The sequence below is a fragment of the Ranitomeya variabilis genome, chromosome 3 (genome assembly GCF_051348905.1).
Source record: "Ranitomeya variabilis isolate aRanVar5 chromosome 3, aRanVar5.hap1, whole genome shotgun sequence".
Taxonomy (NCBI): Eukaryota; Metazoa; Chordata; class Amphibia; order Anura; family Dendrobatidae; genus Ranitomeya; species Ranitomeya variabilis.
In genome coordinates, this window is record NC_135234.1 from 79,150,935 (window position 1) to 79,176,586 (window position 25,652).

General features: G+C 42.1%; 1 protein-coding gene across 4 annotated transcripts in view; it reads left to right on the forward strand.

Moving 5' to 3' along the window:
* The window catches only part of ZSWIM7 (zinc finger SWIM-type containing 7), a 123,249-nt gene that overhangs the window by 82,148 nt on the left and 15,449 nt on the right, over nt 1-25,652 (forward strand). For all 4 annotated transcript variants that reach the window (XM_077294244.1, XM_077294245.1, XM_077294247.1 and 1 more), the window contains exon 5: nt 25,296-25,400. In XM_077294244.1, coding sequence (XP_077150359.1) covers nt 25,296-25,400 — 105 coding nt within the window. The remainder of the gene's footprint in view (nt 1-25,295; nt 25,401-25,652) is intronic.

Here is a 25,652-nt window from a genome sequence, read left to right on the forward strand (position 1 = left end):
TCCCAACTTTTTTGGAATTGGAGTTGGATGTAATCTAGACGTTATTACCTATTCTGTGGGTGGGTAATGACTTCCACTGACCAGAATACACCTCTATACTCCTGTTTAACAATATGAAACATTGCCTCTGGCTAATAAAGATACCTTTTGATGCTGCATAGGGATAACTAAGTAGTGGTGCCAAAAACCATTGAACAAGTGGTGGCGTTCTAGATTAATTGTAAGCGTATTGAGTTTTCTACTCCAATTACAACTGATTGCATCACAGCAGCAAGAATTCTTGTGATAGCTTATTTTGTTATGGGGGGTGTCTTATGAAACCCCCCAAAAGCTTGACCAAAGTTAAAAAAATGCCTTTTAAATGGCTTAATAAAACAGGCATACATTCTGCCAATCTAAAAGCCACTTACTCTAGAGGCCCCGTCACACATAGCGAGATCGCTAGCGAGATCGCTGCTGAGTCACAAGTTTTGTGACGCAACAGCGACCTCAGTAGCGATCTCGCTATGTGTGACACGTGATTGCTGGTCGTGTCGGAATGGCCTGGGCCTTTTTTGATCGTTGAGGTCCCGCTGACATCGCTGAATCGGTGTGTGTGACACCGATCCAGCGATGTCTTCACTGGTAACCAGGGTAAACATCGGGTTACTAAGCGCAGGGCCGCGCTTAGTAACCCAATGTTTACCCTGGTTACCAGCGTAAATGTAAAAAAAAAAAAACAGTACATACTCACCATCTGATGTCCGTCAGGTCCCTTGCCGTCTGCTTCCTGCTCTGACTGAGATCCGGCCGTACAGTGAGAGCAGAGCGCAGCAGTGACGTCACCGCTCTGCTCTCACTGTACGGCCGGATCTCAGTCAGAGCAGGAAGCAGACGGCAAGGGACCTGACGGACATCAGATGGTGATGCGCTTAGTAACCCGATGTTTACCCTGGTTACCCGGGTGCTGCAGGGGTACTTCGGCATCGTTGAAGACAGTTTCAACGATGCCGAAGTCGTTCCCCTGATCGTTGGTCGCTGGAGAGAGCTGTCTGTGTGACAGCTCCCCAGCGACCACACAGCGACAAAACAGCGATGCTGCAGCGATCAGCATCGTTGTCTGTATCGCTGCAGCGTTGCTGTGTGTGACGGGGCCTTAGGGATGGTGGACTGAGATCTGGGAAACTATTTTCGCTTGTTGTTGATTTTTCCCACCAGCGAACATGGTCACCCACAAGGTTAGTTGAAAATGCCATTTGTCTGTGACAGACAAGGGAACGGTAGCGATTATTTGCTTTTTTGATCTTTCTGTTTGTAAAACTTTTATGAATAATTGGCTTCTAGATAACAGAACACGCAATCCAAATAATAACAAATCATATCTACAGCAACCTTGTGTTCTCCAGATAAAACAATGTGCCGCCATTACATAATGGAGTGTCATTCTGCCGACAAAAGCGGTATCCATTATCCGAGAACTCGGCGGAGCCAGCATACGGGATGGCTATGTGTATAATTAATATATAAACAAAAGTTGCATACATTTTATAACCCTGTAAAATGCCGCTGAGATAAGTGCTTATACCCTGAGTCAAACATTCTCATCTGCTTACTGTGTATACAACACATAAAAGATTGGATCATTTTATTATATGCGGTCGGAAGAATTGGTAATATTTTATAAACTACAGCCTCTGTAAACTGTGCTTGTGTCTTGGTTTTGTCAAACCGGCTGCATTTTTGCCAACGGAACTAAATTTCTCGTGCCAACAGAATGGTGTCTACTAGTAGACGTAATGTTTTCATTCCTTAAGTAGTTGTATACTTTTTATCTTCTACCATATACTGCACTGTCCTTTTGGGGTTTTTTCCCCAGCCATTTCTTTCTTGTATTTTTTTTTTCTTTTGGAGGAAAGCTGTGGTTGGACACGGACAGGTATAAAATATCCATAGGATGTGCCAACAATTTCTGGTACCCAAGATTGATATCTCACATTTTGACACTGGCCTACTATTAACTGCATAGGAATCAAAGGATAGAGCCATATGTAAGACTAGATGGTAGCCCGATTCTAACGCATCGGGTATTCTAGAATATGTATGTAGTTTATTTATGAAGATTTTAGAATAATACATTGAATATACCGGACTGCGCCGGTCGCTGATTGTTCGCGGCCGGCCATGTAGTATATAGCACAGCCACGTAGTATATAGCACAGCCCACGTAGTATATAGCACAGCCCACGTAGTATATAGCACAGCCCACGTAGTATATAGCACAGCCCACGTAGTATATCACAGCCCACGTAGTATATAGCACAGCCCACGGAGTGTATAACACCCCACATAGCATATAACATAGCCACGTAGTTTATAACAGCCCACGTAGCATATAACACAGCTTACGTAGTATATAACAGCCCACGGACGCAGTGTATAACACAGCCCACGTAGTGTATAACACAGCTCACGTAGTGTATAGCACAGCCCACGTAGTGTATAGCACAGCCCACGTAGTGTATAGCACAGCCCACGTAGTGTATAGCACAGCCCACGTAGTGTATAGCACAGCCCACGTAGTGTATAGCACAGCCCACGTAGTGTATAGCACAGCCCACGTAGTGTATAGCAGCCCACGTAGTATATTGCACAGCCCACGTAGTATATAAAAATACCAAAAAGAGAGAACCAGCGGAAGCATGAGTCAAAGGTATCCAAAAATTCACAAATGTTATTAAACATCTAAAAAAACACATTATTTTTACATATGTACAATAATATTCTATACCGTCCTCTGGGGAATACACATACAATATATAACTGCTGGTGCAAAGCCACATACAGCAACCATACTCAGTATTGGAGGAGTTAATATGCAAAAAAAACACTTTACCATAATAAATAAATGAATGAGTGGACAGAACGTATTACTGTTGGAAACAGGTCCAGATTGTTAACCATGTGTCACTTTATTAGTAGGGGTCACCACCCCTTACCATAGTATATATGGACCGATACCTGACCTAAATCCACACAAGAAGAAAGTGCTTAGTGCTTTATAAACTTATTAGCATTACTGCCCAAAAATCATATAGGTCATAAAAGTGCAGTGCATAAGGGGTTGGTAATCATACCATGCCCCATAGTAAACTCATATTAATCGTGATTGCATTGCATGTCCAAATATGCAGAAAGCCTCAAATTTTAAATCGAGTGATGGCACTAAGAATTTTACCATCACACAACATATAACGTGTAATACAATTGGCGTGATATATTATGCGAAGTGCCCGTGCGGAAAAATCTATGTAGGCCTAACATCAAGACCACTCAAGATACGAGTTAGGGAACATTTTAGAGACATAGCGCACAAGAGATAGATGACATAGCGGAATTGAAACCAATACCTAGGCACTTTAAGTTGGTACATGACTGTAATGCCAAATTGTTAATGGTGTCAGGAATTGACAAAGTCTTTATTGACCAACGAGGTGGAAATTGGAGGAAGACCCTTGCTCATCTTGAAACCAAATGGATTAAAAAGATTGACTGTGTTCATCCAAAGGGTTTAAATTAAAAATTGAGTTATGCCCCCTTTCTTTAATTTTAATATGTTGTGGTTTTTAACTTTCTGTATTTATTATCAGTTTTTAATTGTCATGTATTGCATCCATCTCTCTTTTTTACGATTAATATGAGTTTACTATGGGGCATGGTATGATTACCAACCCCTTATGCACTGCACTTTTATGACCTATATGATTTTTGGGCAGTAATGCTAATAAGTTTATAAAGCACTAAGCACTTTCTTCTTGTGTGGATTTAGGTCAGGTATCGGTCCATATATACTATGGTAAGGGGTGGTGACCCCTACTAATAAAGTGACACATGGTTAACAATCTGGACCTGTTTCCAACAGTAATACGTTCTGTCCACTCATTTATTTATTTATTATGGTAAAGTGTTTTTTTTGCATATTAACTCCTCCAATACTGAGTATGGTTGCTGTATGTGGCTTTGCACCAGCAGTTATATATTGTATGTGTATTCCCCAGAGGACGGTATAGAATATTATTGTACATATGTAAAAATAATGTGTTTTTTTAGATGTTTAATAAAATTTGTGAATTTTTGGATACCTTTGACTCATGCTTCCGCTGGTTCTCTCTTTTTGGTATTTTCATTAATTGTTGGAAGAGTCATTTTGATAGGCCTGGTATTTTTTGTATGGCCACGTAGTATATAGCAATGTGGGCATCATATCCCTGTTAAAAAAAGAATTACAATAAAAAATAGTTATATACTCACCTTCCGTTGGCCCCGGATCCATGCGAAGTGTTTATTGATGCTCCTCGCGAGCTCCGGTCCCAAGAGTGCATTGCGGTCTCGCGAGATGATGACGTAGCGGTCTCGCGAGATCGCTACGTCATCATCTCGTGAGATCGCAATGCATGGAGCGGTCACCGGAGCGTCACGAGGAGCGGGAAAGGCCTGTTCTGGATCCGAGGGGCCGACGGACAGTGAGTATATAACTTTTTTTTATTTTTTTAACATTAGATCTTTTTACAATTGATGCTGCATAGGCAGCATCAATAGTAAAAAAAAGTTGGTCACACAGGGTTAATAGCAGCGTTAACGGAGTGCGTTACACCGCGGCATAACGCGGTCCATTAACGCTGCCATTAACCCTGTGTGAGCGCTGACTGGAGGGGAGTATGGAGCAGGCACTGACTGCGGGGATTAAGGAGCGTCCATTTTGCCACCGGACTGTGCCCGTCGCTGATTGGTCATGGCTGTTTTGCCGCGACCAATCAGCGACTTGGGATTTCCATGACAGACAGACAGAAGGACAGACAGAAAGACGGAAGTGACCCTTAGACAATTATATAGTAGATGCTAGCAGGTACTTGGGATGTTGTCACGGACAGGAAGCAGATCAAGAGTTAAGGTATTTATTTAACACACAAGAATACTCGCAGGGAGTAGGGGGTTGAAGGGTGAAGGTAAGGAATGGGGCAGAAATGGGAGGATCGCAGGGTAGGTTAGGGACAAACGAAAGTTTTTTAGTAATGCAGAGGTTAAACTTATCGGACTGTAGTCTTCTGTTGTGAGGAAGTTCAAGGTTCCAACAGTGGCACCAACAACAGCGGCACGTGGTGTCTCAGCGTGGTATGTGACAGGCAGGAATCCAATGGTGGCACCGACAACAGCGGCGCGTGACTTCTCAACGTAGTCTCTGTGTAGCGGGTAGTACCCCTGTGCTTAAAGGTGGCAGGCACGGGTCTGAGTCTACTGGAGGAACCTTGGTAGAGGGGCTCTTGCCTAGCCGTCTCTCTCTGCATCGCACACTCGGTGCAGTCTCGGCCTTCAACTAGGGTCACCTCTTAGCGTGGAGGGTAGTGGGGAGGTGACACTCGGTCGTCCACAAACGGTGGACCTATATGCAGGGGTCTGTCAAGTATGCAGTCACCCTTGGGCAGAGTGTGTGCGGTACTCACTATCACACGAGGAACAGCACCCGGCTTCGCTCTGCTCTGCTGGCACGGCTCTGCTCTGCTGGCACGGATCTGTACAGCTGCGCTCTGCAAGGCTCTGCTCTGCATGGCTCTCTCTGTTTGCGACCGGGGCTCCTATATGGCCCGTCGCCACACCGGTACCCTCTGGTAAGGGAGGCAGGGTGCACCGCTCTGTGCTGTCCTCTGCACTGCACTCCGCCGGTGCCAGACTACTCTGCTTCGCGCGCTTCTCTTATCCTCCTGACGCTGCGCGCCCTTTTTAGGTTCTCCCTGCCCCCCTGGGACAGCAGGAAGCTCTGTCTCACTAGGGCTTCCCCCAGGCTGCAGGGCAAGGTCCACCTCTCTAAAGCTTCTCCCCGGGAACAGGGGATGCAGCCCTTTCAGTTCCGGACCCGGCATGTAGGTACCTGGGGTCCGGTCTATCTCCTTACACATATGTTACCTCTCCATCCATCCCGTTCATGAAGCAATGCCCACTGTTCACCTCCCCAGGACTGGAGTTCGGGAACCCCTCTTCTCGAGATAGTTGTGGGGCTCACAACAATCAGTCATTTATGGCTCATTCTGTGAACATGCAATAATATCTTTGATGGGAATTCTCCTTTTATAAATCACACATTACTACACGGATAATGCATTATTTGTTGAATTAGTCAACATGGAAAAAATGTTAAAAAATAAAATTTGGCAAATGTTTGAGCATCCTGGCAGTGTTAAATAACATAAATAATTCTGCAAAAGAGTCTTTATCTGGCAAACAATGTTTGCATTCTTGTTTTGAGGAATTTTGTTCCCACTGTTCCTTGCAAAACACTTGTAGCTCAGCTTTGGTCCATTTGCATGCTTGACATATACCCACGGGTTTTCAATAATACTCAAGTCTGAGTACTGTGAAGGCCATTCCTAAACCATAATTGTTCATCTATTTAATCTATCAGTAGGATCAAGCCTCCTAAGCCATCTAAATTGGCATGAAAGTTATAGGAAGCGGAATAAAATTATAAATTGATATCTGCAATCCAAGTCTTATTCCAGAGAAATCCACATTTTTGTTAATATATAAATGAGCTATGGGCCAAACATAGATCTCCCTGAGAATCTGCCTTCCGAGATTATTTTTTATGAAACGGAGCTTTACCAGTGTGAGACATGTACTGTATATCAGTAAAGCAGACTGTCAGTCATCCCATGTCTCACACTGGTAACTCCCTATATCATTTCGGGAGGCAGAGTCACATGTAGATCTTTATCCGGCCCATAGATCTTAACAGCTCATTTACATACTAAGAAAAGCATGGATCACTCTGTAATAAAACATTTGATCACAGATATCAAGGTATCGTTTTATTCAGCTTCCTATGACCTGCATGGCCACATAGATGGATCAGGAGGGTTGACCTGTATGACAGGGTGAGCAGCATGGACCTGCGGAGATGATGTAGTAGAAATTGATGACTTGTTGGACACCATGGTGAGCAGCAAGGACCCAGACGGCAGGGTACACAGGTGGGCCAGCCAGGTTAAAATCACTGGATGCAGTTGGATTCCGATTGCATACAGGAAAAGCAAAGAAATGTATGCAATCTGATTCTGTGTGATAGTAGCATAACAGAAATAAATTAAATGACCCTTTTAGAAGCGATGAGTTTGTAATCTGCAGCTTGACTCAGCAAAGCTCGTTAGTAGGGAGGAGTTTGAGAGATGCAGCTTGACACAGCAGAGCTGAGAGAGGGATTCATTGAACTGTGCTAAAAAGTAGTTGTTTGCTTTAACCCTTCCATGCCACAGCCCATTTTCGTTTTTGCGTTTCTGTTTTTTGCTCCCCTTCTTCCCAGAGCCATAACTTTTTTTATTTCTCCATCAATATGGCCATGTGAGGGCTTGCCTCTTTGCGGGATGAGTTGTACTTTTGAACAACACCATTTCTTTTACCATATAGTGTACAGGAAAAAGTGAAAACAATTAAGAGTGCGATGAAAATCCACAATTGTTTTTGATGTTTTTTCTTACCATGTTCACCAAATGCTATTATGATTCTCCAGGTCATTACAAGTTCATAGATATCAAACATGTATAGATGCTTTTTTAAGCGGGGGAAAAAAACTAGGAATTTGTTTAAAAAATAAATAAATAAATTTGCGTAATATTCCATGGCCCGTAGCGTGTCCATTTTTCGTGATTTGGGGCAGGGTGAGAGTTTATTTTTTGCGTGCCGAGCTGACGTATGTATTGAGATCATTTTAATGTAGATACGATGTTTTGATCGCCTGTTATTGCATTTTAATTCAATGTTGCGGCGACCAAAAAAAGGTAATTCTGGCGTTTTGACTTTTCTCATTATTACTCCTTGCGATTCTGAATGCAGTGATATCAAATATGTGTTTTTTTTTAATTGTTTTATTTTGAATGGGACGAATGAGGGGTGATTTAAACTTTTTTATATTTTAAAACATTTTCTTTCACTTGTTTCGATAGTCTCCAATGGAGACTAGAAGTGGCGATCATCGATCACTTGTGCTACACAGAGGAGGCTTGCTCCTGCAGACCCCAGATTGTTATGCCAACCAATTGGCGACCCGCAGTTACATGACATGAGCGCCGATGGGGTGCATTAGTGATGCGTTTCCAGCGCGATCGTGTTAAATGCTGCTATAAGCCGCGGCTGTTAGGGGCACATGTCAGCTGTTCAAATCAGCTAACATGTGCCGGAAAAGATGTTGGCTCCATGCTGGAGCCCACATGAAAGGGGGAGATCCGACATGCACCGTACATGTATGACAGGTGAGTAACTAATATCAAATCAATTTTCAGCTATGGAAAATTGAAATCTAAGATAAACTGATCTGTCATGACATTAAACCTACATTCCGAACATTGTGTAGGTCTTCCCCCAAGAATAGCATCATCCTGTCAATACATTGATTCAATAAGTACAGTCATGGGCGAAAGTGTGGCACCCTTGCAATTGTTCCAAAAAATGAAGTATTTCTCCCAGAAAATTATTGCAATTACACATGTTTTGTTATACACATGTTTATTTCCTTTGTGTGTATTGGAACAACACAAAAACGGGAAAACAGGCAAATTGGACATAATTTCACACAAAACCCCCAAAATTGGGCAGACAGAATAGTTGGCACCCTCAACTTAATATTTGGTTGCACATTCTTCGGAAGAAATAACTGCCAACAAACTTTGCTTTTGCAATATACTCCAGGTCTTTCCTATTTGAAGCGTCTCCCCTCCCAACAGCAATTTTAAAATCTCTGTACAGGTGTTCAATTTCAATCTGGGATCATTGCTGGCGACTTCCGAACTTTCTAGCGCTTTGTTTCCATTCATTTCTGGGTGCTTCTTGGTTTGTTTGGGGTCATTGTCCTGCTGGAAGACCCATGACCTAGGACACAAACCCAGCTTTCTTACCCTGGGCATTACATTGTGACCCAAAATCCTTTTGTAATCTTCAGATTTCATGATGCCTTGCACACAGTCATGGCACCCAGTGCCAGAGGCAGCAAGACAACCCCAAAGCATCTTTGAACCTCCATCATATTTGACTGTAGGTAATTTTCTTTTCTTTGCAGACCACATTCCGTTTTGGTAAACAGAATGATGTGCTTTACCAGAAAGCTCTATCTTGGTCTCATCTGTCCACAAGACTCTTTCCCAGAAGGATTTTTTCTTTCTCACATACATTTTACCAAACTGCAGTCCAGTTTTTTCATGTCTGTGTCAGCAGTGGGGTCCTCCTGGGTCTCCTGCCATAGTGTTTTGTTTCATTCAAATGTTGATGGATAGTTTGCGCTGATGCACCCTGAGCCCGCAGGACAGCTTGAATTTCTTTGGAACTTGATTGGGGTCACTTATCCACCATCCGGACTATCCTGTGTTGCAACCTTTCATCAATTTTTCTCTGGTGTTCATATCCAGGGTGATTAGCTACAGTGCCATGGGTTGTAAACTTCTTTATTTTGTTGCGCACCGTGGACAAAGGTACATCAAGATCTCTGGAGATGGACTTGTAACCTTGAGGTTGTTGATATTTTTCAACAATTTTGGTTCTCAATTCTTCAGGCAGTTCTCTTCTCCCCCTCTTTCTCCATGCTTAGTGTGGCACACACAGACACACAATGCAGATTGAGTAGTCTCCCCTTTTTATCTGTTTTCAGGTGTGATTTTCATGTTGCCCACACCTGTTACTTGCCACAGATGAGTTTGAACGAGCATCACATGCTTGAAGCTAAATTATTTACCCACATTTTTGAAAGGTGCCAACAATTTTGTGATGCCCAGTTTTGGGGTTTTGTGTTCCAGTACACACAAAAGGAAATAAACATGTTTAATTGCAATATTTTTCAGGGAGAAATATTTCATTTTCTGGAACAATTTCAAGGGTGTCAACACTTTCGGCCATGACTATTTTCAAGTTATCATGTGGGAGTTATATTTTCAGCACATCCCTTAGATGCTTAATCTGATTGATTTCTGGGGAGTTTGCAGGAATCTGAAGTGTTTAGCAGAGAACTTCTTCAATAGTAATGTAACTGTTATTCTTTTATATTTACAACCGTCTCTTAATCTGTGTTCGTGCTTTGGTAAACTTACAAGACATGTTTTCTGTAAAACGGATAACTTGGAATTAGTTTTGTATTGTATAGTGTCCTAATTTAGGCACAGAAGAAATCTTCTATTGTTTCCTTTATAAAAATAAGTGCTCTGTGACAAAAGCGTTTTATTTGCCTTGACGGTTGACGCTGATGTGACTCTTTTAATGGTTCAGCTTGTGGCCCTCACAAGTACAGTCTGGCATGCAAAGTTATTTTTAAGGCACAGTTCAAAATAGTGTCGGAGTAATGCCTCAGTCTATTTTGGCTGACATGTTTGGTCAACTAACGTAAACCCTGAATCGGCATGTGTACTCAGCAAAGCTGTAAATTTTACTGCAGGAAGAGATTTCCATAAATAAATCTGAGGGGAACTTTCTGCAGCTAGGCTTTTCAACAAAACTGCTAATTTAACTATTAACATGATATTTTACACTACAGTTGTATTTGGGTAATGTATAAAGTAAAAAGGAAAAAAATAAATTATTATGCTTTGCTTATATAGCACCATCATATTCCACAGCGCTTTACAGACATTATCATCGCTGTCCCCATCGGGGCTCACAATCTAAATTCCCTATCAGTATGACTTTGAGTGTGGGAGAAAAGTGGAGACCCTGGAGGAAGCCCATACAAACACAGGGAGAACATATAAACTCCTTGCAGATGTTGTCAAATGTTAAATTCACGGACGTCATGATGGAAGACGACCAGCCCCGCACATCACCAGATAAATCCAGGAGGATGAATCCACCAGAGAGATGTCCCCATCTTCTGTATTCCCATGACCGTCCAGAGGAGAATCATCAGGGGGAAGATCTGACTATTAAAGAAGTTTTCCCCGAGCACGCTCGGGTGGTCTCCGAGTAATTATGACTGCTCGGAGATTAAGTTTTCATCACCTCAGCAGCATGATTTACAGCTATTAGCCAGCTTGAGTACATGTGGGGATTATCCAGTAGACATCAGGATTATCCCCCAGTAGACATTCGAAGAAAATCTTTGTATTATCGCAAAATTATAACCTAGAAGATGAAGATATCATGCATGACTCCTCAGGAGCAAACCTCTTTACACTTAATGTACATCCAGGTCTTCACAGCACAGAGAATTCCTCTAATAACAAAGAACCTTGTCCTGTTCAATCACAGATTGTAAGAATTCTCACAGTGGAGAAACCGTACACCTGCTCAAAATGTGGGAGGTTCTTTCCAGATAAACTACATCTAAAACACAAGCAATGTCACACAGGAGAGAAGTCTTAAGGCCCCGTCTCACATAGCGAGATCGCTAGCGAGATCGCTGCTGAGTCACAAGTTTTGTGACGCAACAGCGACCTCAGTAGCGATCTCGCTATGTGTGACACGTACCAGCGATCAGGCCCCTGCTGTGAGATCGCTGGTCGTGTCGGAATGGCCTGGACCTTTTTTTGGTCGTTGAGGTCCCGCTGACATCGCTGAATCGGTGTGTGTGACACCGATCCAGCGATGTCTTCACTGGTAACCAGGGTAAACATCGGGTTACTAAGCGCAGGGCCGTGCTTAGTAACCCGATGTTTACCCTGGTTACCAAAAAAAACAAACACTACATACTCACCATCTGATGTCCGTCAGGTCCCTTGCCGTCTGCTTCCTGCTCTGACTGAGATCCGGCCGTACAGTGAGAGCACAGCACAGCAGTGACGTCACCGCTGCGCTCTGCTCTCACTGTACGGCCGGCACTGTCAGAGCAGGAAGCAGACGGCAAGGGACCTGACGGACATCAGATGGTGAGTATGTACTGTTTGTTTTTTTTGGTAACCAGGGTAAACATCGGGTTACTAAGCGCGGCCCTGCGCTTAGTAACCCGATGTTTACCCTGGTTACCCGGGTGCTGCAGGGGGACTTCGGCATCGTTGAAGACAGTTTCAACTATGCCGAAGTCGTTCCCCTGATCGATGGTCGCTGGAGAGAGCTGACTGTGTGACAGCTCCCCAGCGACCACACAACGACTTACCAACGATCACGGCCAGGTCGTATCGCTGGTCGTGATCGTTGGTAAATCGCTATGTGAGACGAGGCCTTTATTCATGTTCTGAATGTGGGAATTTTTTTTACAACAACATTAAATCTTGTTAGTCATCAGAAAATTCACACATGCGAGAATCTATGTTCTTGTGTAGAATGTGGAAAGTGCTTTACATAAAGAACAAATCTTGTAATGCATGAGAGGTACCACACAGGAGAAAGGCCATTTCCATGCTCAATGTGTGAGAAATGTTTTATAATCAATTAAATGGCCAACTAGTGGGATTCGTCAACAAGCTAATGTGTATTTGGTTCTCCCAACTCTCCTCACACAGGTGATATCCACATAGATAAGAGTCAGGAAGCTGGAATTTGCTAGATCTTTTTGTTCACTGGACGATAAGTCATCATTGTCTGATGGCAGTTTTCTTTGCTCTCCCCATTGAGAACACATGAAAGGTGTATGGGCGTGTGAGGAATAAGAGTTGTCGACCAACGAGTGAAAGTCACACATAACAATAGAAAAATACATACAACCTCAATTCCAAAAACATTGGGACGCTGTTTAAAATGTAAAGAAATTAGAAAACCGTGATTTAGAAATCTCTTACAGCCATATTTTATTCACAACATTACATAACACTTAGATCAGAAGGCGAGGATTAGATATTTTTCCTTTTCATTTAAAAAAAATAACTCTTAGAAATTGGTGGCAGCAACACATCTCAAAACGTTGGGACATAGTTAACAAAAGGCTGGAATGTCAAGTGGTACTAATGAAAAACGACTGTAGGGTCAGTTTTCAAATCACTTGACTGTGTATAAAAAGAGCATGTTGGAGAGGCAGAGTCTCTCAGAAGCAAAGATGGTCAGAGGTTCACCAAACTGTGAACAACTGTGTGTCTAAAATTGTGGATCCATTTCAGAAAAAAATGTTCCTCAATGCAAGATTGCAAAGGCTTTTGAATATCCCACCAGCTAACATACAAAAGAGAAATCCATGTGCACAAGGGAAAAGGCTGACTGGCAATATTGGATGATCATGATCTATGGGTCCTCAGGCGGCCTGCATAAAACAGACACAATTTGGTCATGCAGCTCATTGCATAAGCTCAGGAATACTTTCACAAATCATTGCCTGTGAACACATATGCCGTGCAATTCAAAATGCAGGTTATAGCCTTATCATACAAAGAACAGGCCATATCACACGACAATCCTGAAACCGTGCTGTCTTCTCACGGTGATTTAAAATGGACTGAGGCAAAATGGAAAACCGTTCCGTGGTCAGATGAATCAAAAGTTGAAATTTTTTAATAGAAATCACAGATGCTTGTAGGTGTCAAGAGTAGAGAGTCCACCCAGCTTGTTATCAACACACAGTTCCTGCATCTCTGAAGGTATGGTGCTGCATTAGTGCCTATGGCAGGGGCAGCTTACATACTGTATGTTGAAAGGCGCTATCTGTGCTGAGCATTATATAGAGGTTTTAGAATAACATCAGCTCCCATCCAGACAATATCTATTTCAGGGAAGACCTTGCATATTTCAGTAAGACGATGCTAGACCACGTACTCCATCCATCACACCAGCATGTCTTCACAGAAGAAGAGTTTGAGTGATGAACTGGCCACCTGCAGTCCAGACCTTTCACCAATAAAAAAACATTTGACTTGTTATGAAATTAAAAATTTGGCAAAGACGACCAAAGACTATGGAGCAGCGAGAATCCTACTTAACCCCTTAATGACCGCCAATATGTCTTTTTACTTACTTGAGATATAAGAGAATAGCATCCCCATACAGGAGACAATCCATCAGCTGTCGGCTGTACACTATAGCTGACAACTTGCTGCATTAGCCACGATCACTGTTTGCACCTTCCATATCTGCTTAACCCTTTAGATGCTGCTGTCAATGGTGACTACATCATATAAATGGTTAACAGAGTGTGGGGGCTTCCTATTTATCCCCATCGGCACCCTGAGATCATAATTGTGTGGTCCTGATGTTTGCCATGGCAATTCACGGCCAAATAGCGGCCGTGGAGTCTGCCGACTGTAGTAATCTGTTCAGAAGTCAGCAAAACTTAGGTGGCAAAAATACATTTTTTCATTCCTGTCATGCCACTTTGCATTAATTCCTGAAAATCACTTGAAGGGTTAATAAACTACCTGACAGCAGTTTTCAATATGTCGAACGGGTGCTTTTTTTAAAATAGTGTCACTTTTTGGGGGTTTCCAAATATCTAGGACACCCAAAGCCACTTCAAATCTGGATAGGTCCCTAAAAAATACCGTATTTTTCAGATTATAAGATGCACTTTTTCCCAAAAAAAATTTTGGGGAAAATGGGGGTGCGTCTTATAATGCGGATATACCTTACCGGCCGCGGTGGAGCAGGGTCCCAGGGTCGCTGCTGGAGGAGGCAAGAGTGGATGGTTGCTGCAGGCCGCAGAAAGCCCAGAGCCCTCGCAGTTACATGGTTTCCTATGCGGTGGACTGCGGGAAAATGGCCGCCGGGGGCAGCGCATGCTCAGATGGAGATCTGGGGAGGTGAGATCTCAGTACTTGTTTCATCTCCCATTTTTGTTGATCAATTATATTATATACTAGCTGTACTACCCGGCTTCGCCTGGGGTAATAACTGCTGTTAGCAAAATAGAATGTGTTAACAAAAATTTATTCTGCACAAAAAAACAAAAAAAACAAATAGATAGAAATGTAATTATTAAAAGGCAAAAAGTAAGCTAATAGAAGCATTTTACAACATATATTTCAACACCAGAGATATTCCACACAGATTTAACTAAATTGGCCAAGTAATGTGAAGTAATCTTCTACTACTTATTCGAGAGCCTTTTGATAAACGACATTCTTAGTTTTTCCTTCAGGTGCAAAGACAAACAGATTTTTGGCTGTTCCAACTCTTGAACAGGCCACATAAAGTTGACCATGAGAAAAGCATGGAGATTGTAAATCTAAGCTAGCTGAAGAGCCCGGCGTTGCCTGGGCATAGTAAATATCTGTGGTTAGTTATAGCACCTCACTTCTCTTATTTTCCCATCACGCCTCTCATTTTCCCCATCACATCTTTCATTTTCCCCCTCACATCTCTCATTTTCTCCCTCACACCTCTCATTTTCCCCCTCACTCCTCTTATTTTCCCCCTCACTCCTCTCATTCCCCCTAACACTTGTCATTTTGACCTCACATCTGTCATTTTCCGATCACTCCACTATTTTCCCTCACTCCTCTCATTTTGCACTCACACCTTTTCATTTTCACCTCACACCTCTCATTTTCACCTCAGTATATACATGTTTGTCATCTCCCTTATATATAGTATACACCTGTATGTCATCTCCTGTATATAGTATATACCTGTATGTCATCTCCCCTGTATATAGTGTATATACCTGCTGTGTGTCATCTCCCCTGTATATAGTATATACCTGTATGTCATCTCCTATATATAGTATATACCTGTATGTAATCTCCTCCTGTATATAGTATATACCTGTGTGTCATCTCACCTATATATAGTATATATCTGTGTGTCATCTCCTCCTGTATATAGTATATACCTGTATGTCATCTCCTCCTGTATATACTATATACCTGTAGGTAATCTGCTCCTGTATATAGTATATACCTGTGTGTCATCTCCTTGTGTATATAGTATATACCTGTATGTCATCTCCTGCTGTATGAAGTATGTACCTGTATGTCATCTCCTCCTCTATATAGTATATACCTGTGTGTCATCTCTCCTGTATATAGTATATATCTGTGTGTCATCTCCTCCTGCATATAGTATATACCTGTGTGTCATCTCCCCTGTAAATAGTATATACCTGTGTGTCATCTCCTCCTGTATATAGTATATATCTGTATGTCATCTCCTCCAGTATTAGACCTCATTCACACGTTATTTGGTCAGTATTTTTACCTCAGTATTTGTAAGCTAAATTGGCAGCCTGATAAATCCCCAGCCAACAGTAAGCCCACCCCCTGGCAGTATATATTAGCTCACACATACACATAATAGACTGGTCATGTGACTGACAGCTGCCGGATTCCTATATGGTACATTTGTTGCTCTTGTAGTTTGTCAGCTTATTAATCAGATTTTTATTTTTGAAGGATAATACCAGACTTGTGTGTGTTTTAGGGCGAGTTTCGTGTGTCAAGTTGTGTGTGTTGAGTTGCGTGTGGCGACATGCATGTAGCGACTTTTGTGAGATGAGTTTTGTGTGGCGACATGCGTGTAGCAACTTTTTGTGTGTCGAGTTGCATGTGACAGGTTAGTGTAGCAAGTTGTGTGCAGCAAGTTTTGCGCATGGCGAGTTTTGCGCGTGGCGAGTTTTATGTGTGGTGCCTTTTGAGTATGTGCAAGTTTTGTGTGAGGCAACTTTTGCATGTGTTGCAACTTTTGTGCATGTGGCAATTTTTCCGCGTGCAAGTTTTGCGTGTGGCGAGTTTTCCATGAGGTGAGTTTTGCACGTGTGGCGAGTTTTGCATGTGGAGAGTTTTGCGCGTGGTGAGTTTTGAGCGGCGACTTTTGTGTTTCAACTTTTATGTGGCGAGGTTGGTGTATGTGTGGTGAAATGTGCGCTGAGGGTGGTATATGTGTTCGAGCACGTGGTAGTGTGTGGCGCATTTTGTGTGTGTGTTCATATCCCCGTGGTGGTGTGGTGATTATCCCATGTCGGGGCCCCACCTTAGCAACTGTACAGTATATACTCTTTGGCGCCATTGCTCTCATTCTTTAAGTCCCCCTTGTTCACATCTGGCAGCTGTTAATTTGCCTCCAACACTTTTCCTTTCATTTTTTCCCCATTATGTAGATAGGGGCAAAATTGTTTGGTGAATTGGAAAGCGCGGGGTTCAAATTTCACCTCACAACATAGCTTTGACGCTCTCAGGGTCCAGACGTGTGACTGTGCAAAATTTTGTGCCTGTAGCTGCGACGCGTCCAACACTTTTCCTTTCACTTTTTCCCCATTATGTAGATAGGGGTCAAATTTTTTGGTGAATTGGAACGCGCGGGGTTAAAATTTTGCCTCACAACATAGCCTATGACGCTCTCGGGGTCCAGACGTGTGACTGTGCAAAATTTTGTGCCTGTAGCTGCGACGGTTCAGATGCCAATCCCGGACATACACACACATACATACATACATACACACATTCAGCTTTATATATTAGATATATATATATATGTATGTATGTATGTATGTATGTGTATATATATGAGTTTTTGGCGTTTGTAACCACTATGGAGAAAGGTTGTAAACAAAACTATAGCTTGCAATTTTGAAAAAAGCTTGTAGAGTCCTTTTTACCGTGGTACATAAGGGGTAGTACCCTACTTGAGCACCCTGCACAAAGTGCTGTGTTCCCATTTTGAAAATAACAGTCACATACAGTACAGACCAAAAGAATGCCAAGAGTGTGCAAAGCAGTCATCAAAGCAAAAGGTGGCTTCTTTGAAGAACCAAGAATGTCATAATTTCAGTTGTTTCACACTTTTTTGTTAAGTGTATAATTCTACATGTGCTAATTCATAGTTTTGATGCCTTCAGTGTGAATGTACAATTTTCATAGTCATCAAAATACAGAAAAATCTTTAAATGAGAAGGTGTGTCCAAACTTTTGGTCTGTACTTTATATTACCGTATTTTTCACTTTATAAGACTCACTTTTTTTCCCACCAAAAGTTGGGGCGGGGGACGCAATGAGTCTTAAAAAGTGAAGGTGTCAAGCAGCGGAGAAGCTGTGGGATCGGGGATGCGTCTTCCCTGCACCATCGCTTCAACCCGGAGGAGTGGTGGTGAAGTAAGTCGCCATAGCTGTGCCATGCAGCAGGGACAGGTAAACGGGGAGAAGTCTCATACTTTCACTCACCTCATGTTCTTCCCTGGTACCTCGCAGTATGCATCCTTCCTACGCCCAGCGGCAGGACCACAGTGCACGCAGGCGCGCACTGTCACGTGACGCTCTGCGATATCACCTGACAGTACAGCGAGGCACCCATCAAGTAGACTGGCCCAGAGCAGGAAGCATAAGTTATTTTTTTAATTTTATTTCAACATATGTCACCATGGACGGGAGTGTGTGGTCTGAGGTCTGAAATTACAAGGAAGTCGGACGTGGGGGGTTAACCGAGGTCTGCTATTATGTTGTCTGAGGTCTGCAATTACAAGGGGGGAGGGAAATGGTGGGTGTGAACTGAGGTCTGCTATTAAAATCAGATCAGATACCACCTCCTTTGTAATTGCAACACTCAGATCAGAGGTCTTCAATTACAATAGGGGATGGATATTTGATATGAGATCTGCAATCTCACAGGTCCTCGATAATAGTGCCTCATTCACAGATTCTCCCCTCCCATTATAATATTACTTTTTATTTTATTAAAACTTTTTTGCACATTTTTTGGCTAAGATTTTTTTTCTTATTTTCCTCCTCTAAAACCTAGGTGCATCTTATAATCGGGTGCGTCTTATAAAGTGAAAAATTTGGTATATGTGTACATTGGCCTCCTGTAATAAAACAATCCCCCACACTGCATGCCTAAATCGAAATAATGCACCACATCATTAATATACAATTAGCCACGCATTATTCAATATATAAATTCATAAGCCAGAACCGTGCTCCCCATTAACTTCAGTCATTCTTCTGCAGCCAATAAATATAAAATAATAAGTTACTGTGAGTCTCTGAAAAATTAATTGTTAAAAATTGAAGTTTTTAGGTCTTTTGCATTTTTTTGTGTTCAAAATGCAGCATGTATGGGATTTTTTGTTTTATGGCTGAATGTAAAAGGTTGTAAAAAGCAAAAGTCTAAAAAATGCAAAAAAGACTGTGTAGGAAGCCTTAGTAATAGTTTGCTGCATTTTCCCTGCAGCTGTTTTCCAAGGTGCAAAGTGCTGATATCCATGAAACGGAAGGTGACAGTCCAGCTGTCTCTTTTGTAGGTGTTTCGCTCTATCAGCAGGAAATACAGTACATCTACTTTCCAGACTGTACATACATATTAAAACAAAGAATCCATCAGATCAGTCACTGTTTTATACTTTTTTGTTTTATCAGTACTACAAGGCACTGCAGTCATGTCTTAGAATGGAGCTGGCCTGAGTCCTGAAATCTCTTCACTCATTTTAGCTCGATACTATCATCATCCTTTCCTATACATTGCTCTTGTAAGTTATATAGGAATCAGCCAGGATTAGTTCTGTTATTATTCGACTATCTCATGTTTCATACATAATCTTGGGCTTTGGAAAATATTGTGTTTCTAACATTGATGAGCTAAAACAATCGCTTTCATTGTGCACAATGTGTGTATTATATATTTTTAATTTTTTAAGCTACACTTAGTGATGGGCGAACCCGAACAGTAAAGTTCGGGCTCTGTACCGGACACCTAGTGTCCGTGCATGGATCCTAAACAAGTGTTTCTTATGGACGTGCTACTATGTGGGTTCGGCAGCCTGAATAAAGCTGCAGCTCAGCCAATCAATAAGCTTTTCTGGTATTGGCACTTTCGGCTCCTTCACAGCCATGCCAAATATTGGCAAGGCTGTGATTGGCCAGCGCAATATTTAAGAACATTTTTTTAAAAAGAGACGTACGTTCCCCATCTATTTGATAACAAGCACATGTAAAACAGACAGCTGCGGGCTGCAGCCCTCAGCTGTGTGATTTATCTTGGCTGGTTATCAAAAATAGATGGGCCCCCATTATGGTTTTTTTATTATTAAATAATTTAAATTAAAAAAAACAGCATGGGATCCACCCTCTTTTTGATAACCAGCCAAGGTGAAGCAGACAACTTGGGGCTGGTAGTCTCAGGCTCGGAAGGTCCATGGATATGTGGTGCTTCCCAGCCTAAAAATAGCTCACAGGTGCCCCAGAAAAGGATCCATCCATTAGATGCACCAATTATGGTGCTTTGCCTGGCTCTTCCCGCTTGTCCTGGTGCGTTGGCAAGTGGGGTAATATTTTGGGGTTGATGTCAGCTGTGTGGTTAGGAATGGAGAGACGTCTATGTCACCCCCATTACTAACCACATAGTCAAAAATAATAAACACACACAGAAAAGTCCTTTAATTGTACAAAACACTCCTCGACCTTCTTTTACCTATTTATTACCTTTTTAAAATAAAATAATCCAAAGGGATTTGCTGTAAATCCATCCCACAATGATTCCCAACTCTGCTACATCTGAATGCAGTGCTGAGCGCTAACATCAGTAATGAAGGGCAAGCGGGAAGAGCCGAGGTGCATATAATGGATTCTTCATTTGTGGGGCAACTGATCACTTGTGTATTTAGTCTTCGAGGGGGCCAATATCCATGGCCCCTTCCCAACCTATTAATCTCAGCCCACAGCTGTCTGCTTAGCCTTTGCTGGTTATTAAAAATGGGGGGACTCCACGGTTTTCCTTATTTCTTTACTTATTAGCTAAATACATGTACAGTAAGCCACACATTCACTGTACTAATTAAATATCTCACTGACATCTTTCCTACGGTGCACAGGCACCAGCTGATGAATTCTCTCACCAGCCTCTCTTGTTCTCCCTGCTATCATCGAGAGCAGGCACCACTGATGACAGTAGTAGTCATCAGCTGCTGGCTCATGCTGTCCTCTGTGTAGCAGTGTGGGAATCCGCAGCGGTCCACAATTCCCAGCGGTGGGGATTTCAGTACGTTTACCGCCGGTAAGAGCTGTATGACAGCGTGGAAACCGCCGGATGTTCGGGACCCCAATTCACTTGAATGGGGTTCGGGATCAAGTTCGGTCCAACCTGATGAACCCGAACATCCACGGGTCTGCCCATCCCCAGCTACCCTCCTGCTTTATTAGTTAGGCTTGGATTCAAAGGATACCGCCAACGCAACATGTGTGTGGTCACGCTGGCCCTTAACTGACACAAGCTGCTAAAATCCAACAGGTTTGGATTTTTAACATGTTGAATGGTAGTTTGCAGGTTGTGATGTGACCACGTTCATTTTTATTATGGTGCAATGTAGAAACGCCATACTGTGATATTTGATGGAAGAGATGCAGTTATAAATCGCCAGCCCTGTAGCTTTTACTGCAGGTTTAATGATCAGGCTCTCTGCTCTCTGTCTCTTTTTCTAGCTAAAATTATTGGTTCATTGATAATACACATATAGAAAACCCTCAGGAGGGAGGCAACAACTATGTACGTGAAACACACGTCAGGGTCGCTTGTTTCTGTAGCATCTCGATAGCAACAGCCAGTCCATACTCATGATGGGTAAGCATTATTGCCATATACCTATGACAAAGTGAATCCATGCAGATATGCTTTGTAATCATAGTACTTTGACCATCGCGTCTATTATTTAGGGCATGTTTGCTTTGTGCATTCATATTAATGTATCTATCTCTCATACATAATCTTATTACATCACATGTACTGTTTAGTTGCTAAACAGTCTTTGTAGTTGACTCGTGTGTATTGAATTTTTCTGTTTGCTATACGTGTATTATCAATACAGCAATAATTTTAGCTCTAAAAACTCCTTCCTCTTTTGTTCAGTCAGTGTGTAGTTACCTATCACTTCTAATCAAACATTTAAGGTTTCTATAAGACCTAATTGCTGAATTCATTATTTAAAAGTGTACTCAATGGACATACTTTGTTTATTTTTCGTCTGGACGCGTGTGCTTGTTCAAATGCCCTGTTATCTCTGTGTATATAGCGGTTGTAACAGTGTACTCTCAGAACAAACCACTGATGAGTTACAACAGAACTTGTGATGAGCTTTATAGTTCTATTCGCCAGAGCTGTCACTCAAGGAAAAGAGTCCACCCTTCTAGAAACCAGGAAGCAAGGAGACTGCACAGCTCTGAGCTGCTCAAGAGGTAACTTGAGAATACCTCTAAGTGTATGGGCACCATAACTGTTATTGATTATATATACATTTAGATTAAGAATAACCATGGGACCTGCACAATGTTGGGTTCTGGACAAAAAAGTTCTAGTTACTTTATGGGTGATGCGAGTATTAAGTAAAAAAGCTGAAGAGCTTTACAGGCATCAGCGACACTTGATGGATCATATCATTTATGATAAGGTCAATATATAATTTTACTAGAAAAAGCATTCTACATGCTACACTATTTTATCTGGAAATTGTGACTGAGGTTTTTGATACAAATGTGAACAGAGGCTTAGCTGAAAACATTGTAGTCTAATGCTGAATGCTTGATGTTGAAGATCTGCGCATTCACCGTTCCGTTTCTGCAGGCACCGAATCTTCTTTCTTCTATTTAAAAGCAATTGCCTTTTTGGAGAAATGCAGATTTGTCTGGAGTAATTTCCCGTTCTTAGTCGTACAAGACGATCCTGATGTCTGCAGGATGATTCCGGATACTGTTGAATTTGTAGAAAAACAGATCCAGTGTTATGGTTTCTCCAATGCGTTCCCACAAACTGGGCAGCTGCTGCAGCTTTATGTATTTGGTCGTACAGACCGATTTGCTTGTAAACATTTTTCAGCCATAGTCATATACAGACTGAGACTCGTCTTCCTGCCAAGCGTCCAAATTAGAACTTGGCAGCTGTAAACAGTCAGACATTTCCTTGACAGGTCTCTTGGGGGTGGTAAATGGGAAAGAAGAGTTTCTCTGTGTGACATGAGTAGTAGCCAGATTTGTAGTTAATGGACTTCGTAGAATTAGGGAAACATCACCGAAGAAAAGAGAACACGATATAGAGTTTAAAGAACAGGCTGAGTCTTTAATGGAAAAGACCATTAACCCCTTTATGTCACTTGTACAGTTCTTACACATCAGTATTTGGCAGTGCATAGTTATGTTCAATGAAAAGCCACTACTCACTGACATTTATAGACCGATCCCCTAATTCTCTACTGCAAAGTACAATTCCATTTTTTTTTTAATTCTAGATTTGGTACATGAGCCAAGTGCTTATGATCACACTTGATCTCATTTGATAGATATGATAAATGGGCAAACTGACAGTTATTTTGTTTCAGATTTGTCTCCTTTCTGTCTAACTCACCGTCCACTGCCTGTTGTCAAGTGTTATCCACTTCTATCAGAAGAGACACCGAGACATAGTACTGGAGCTATGGTTGGATCTTTGTCTTTCTGTTCCTCTCCCTTCTGTCAAACTAAATGCAGGCATCTCAGAAAGCCGAGCTTTCTGTTAATGGCAGGCAAGCCATTCGACAATGACGGGAGTAATGCATGATGCGTCTGAAAGGTTGCAGCACCAATAGTTCTGGCAGAATGTTAATAAACTGCTCAATGAGAGTGGATGGCAAGTTACAGAGTATGAGAATTTTATATGGTCATGTTAGACTACTATATGCACCAAAAGCCGTTTTTACTTGTTTTATTCAATGATGGTATCAAGGACAAGCATGCTTTAACCAAGTGACAGACACAGCATTATGGCAGACAAAGATAGCGAGCAGTCCTAATCATCTAGGTATGAGGACTATGAGCTAATATTTGTGGTCAATTTTTCTATCTTATTGCCACAAACATCACACACTCGCTGCCCATGTGTTTTGGAGGTGGCTGTAAAGGAGGACTATACTTCTCACACTCGCCCATCACAACGGGCTAACAATGAGCTAATTGCACCTCACCGCCAGCTCACACATCCACACCACTATTTTAATACGCCACTGGAGCTTTCCCAATCACCTAATAAGTTCTCTTCTTGCACTCTGGCATACAGAGGATAACAAAATCAGCCTATACTTTCCCTCTTCAAGGTTAGGCTTGCACTCAGGCATACAGAGGATAACAAAATCAGCCTATACTTTCCCTCTTCAAGGTTGTAGGTACGTTTAGAGCAGCAAGAAACAAACGTATTAAATTTTAGATTTAATACACGAAAAAAAGGTACCGTTCTTAAGGTTACATAAAGATGATGTAATAAGAAGATAACATACATAAAAGCAAAAACAGTACACTATAAAAGGATAAACACAGAAACGTCTTAGGGATTGGATCAATGAGCTCTTCGGGCAGAGGATATTACCACAGAAATTTATACAGCTGTACAATACACGTTGTCTCTCTTGGGATCTGACACTGGGTTTTTCTGGATGAGATGTTATATTTGGTCTCATCCAAACCCCTCGCCACCTCCTCTTGCTCAGATGAGCAGAGTATGGCTAATTTTATGTGCAAAAAGATAGGTGCAAGTACATTATTGTAATTTATTTAATATTTTCCTACAGAAACCTCATAGTGGAATAATGTGACCTCCATATTTCCAAGCATTCTTTCGCCATTCTAGACACACCAAAGATGACTATCATATGTGAAGATTTCAGGTTCACTTATATTTCTGTGGTCTCTCAAGGCCAAAAGTCCTGGCTGTCAGAAGTGATTCTGTCCTCCAGTCATCCTCTTCTGGATTGTGTTAATATCAGATTATTGTTGTGGCATGGAAATAATTTCCATTACAATGTGAGGTCTCGGAGACGACCAACCTGCCCTATGGGCAATCCGCTTCACTTTTGATGTAGCACCTCTTTGCTAACGAGGAAGTACACAGTAAAAGTTTACTCTTCCAGAAACTGTCAGCTACAATCTACAACACTTAGCACTCAGCACATGACATAATATGGGTCTATATGGTAACTCCGTGTGTCTCTGATTTTATACAAAAACTAAAATGAGGTATTTTGTACGATCCATCATAGAGTCCCTGCCGGTGTGTGAAACTTGCCCATAGGGACGTTGTGTTGCCATAAAGCATTAGTAGCAATTGTGAGTTGTGCGTGAGACATTTCTGCAACTATTAGGGCTCCTACTCACTTGCGCGAGACTCGGATGAGTCTCGCTCAAAAATACCCCACCACTGCACCCCGCACTCAGGAGCTGAGTGTGCGGCCGCATATATTCCTATGCGGCCGCACGCTCCGATCTGAGAGCCAGGTTTTAAACATGCGAGACTCATCCGAGTTGCTCACAAGTGAGTAGGAGCCCTTAGACATTTTTACATAATATATTTATTTCTACATATGATTGACCATTGAATGCATAATGAATGTACAATATTGCAGCTGATTAAAATAAAAATTCTGAAGCCATAGAATAAAGATGGTGTTCTATAATGGAATAAGAGATAATACAATGTGGTTTTTAACTTTTGCTCAGGTAACTGGGAGTTCAGGCAAGATGTATACATGTTACAAGACCAGTCACTACTGCTCCTGCCCTGCCTTCACTTTCTCTGTACTCAGAAGACAGGACAGCTTGATGGTAAGTCATCTGCATTGTAGAGTATTGGGACACACGCTGTGATGAACTCTCACCTTGCCACCCTACTTGACGTCACTATTATGTCCGAGGAGTCACATGGTACGCTCTCCTCACTTGCACCAACGTGATGTACCGCACCCCCTGGGGGGACATGTAAGGTCAGCTTGGCAGATACCCCCTGTCCACATGGGTCCAGGAGGCTCTGGGAGTGAGATTATTTGTCCCACGCAGTCACTAACATGGCACCACACT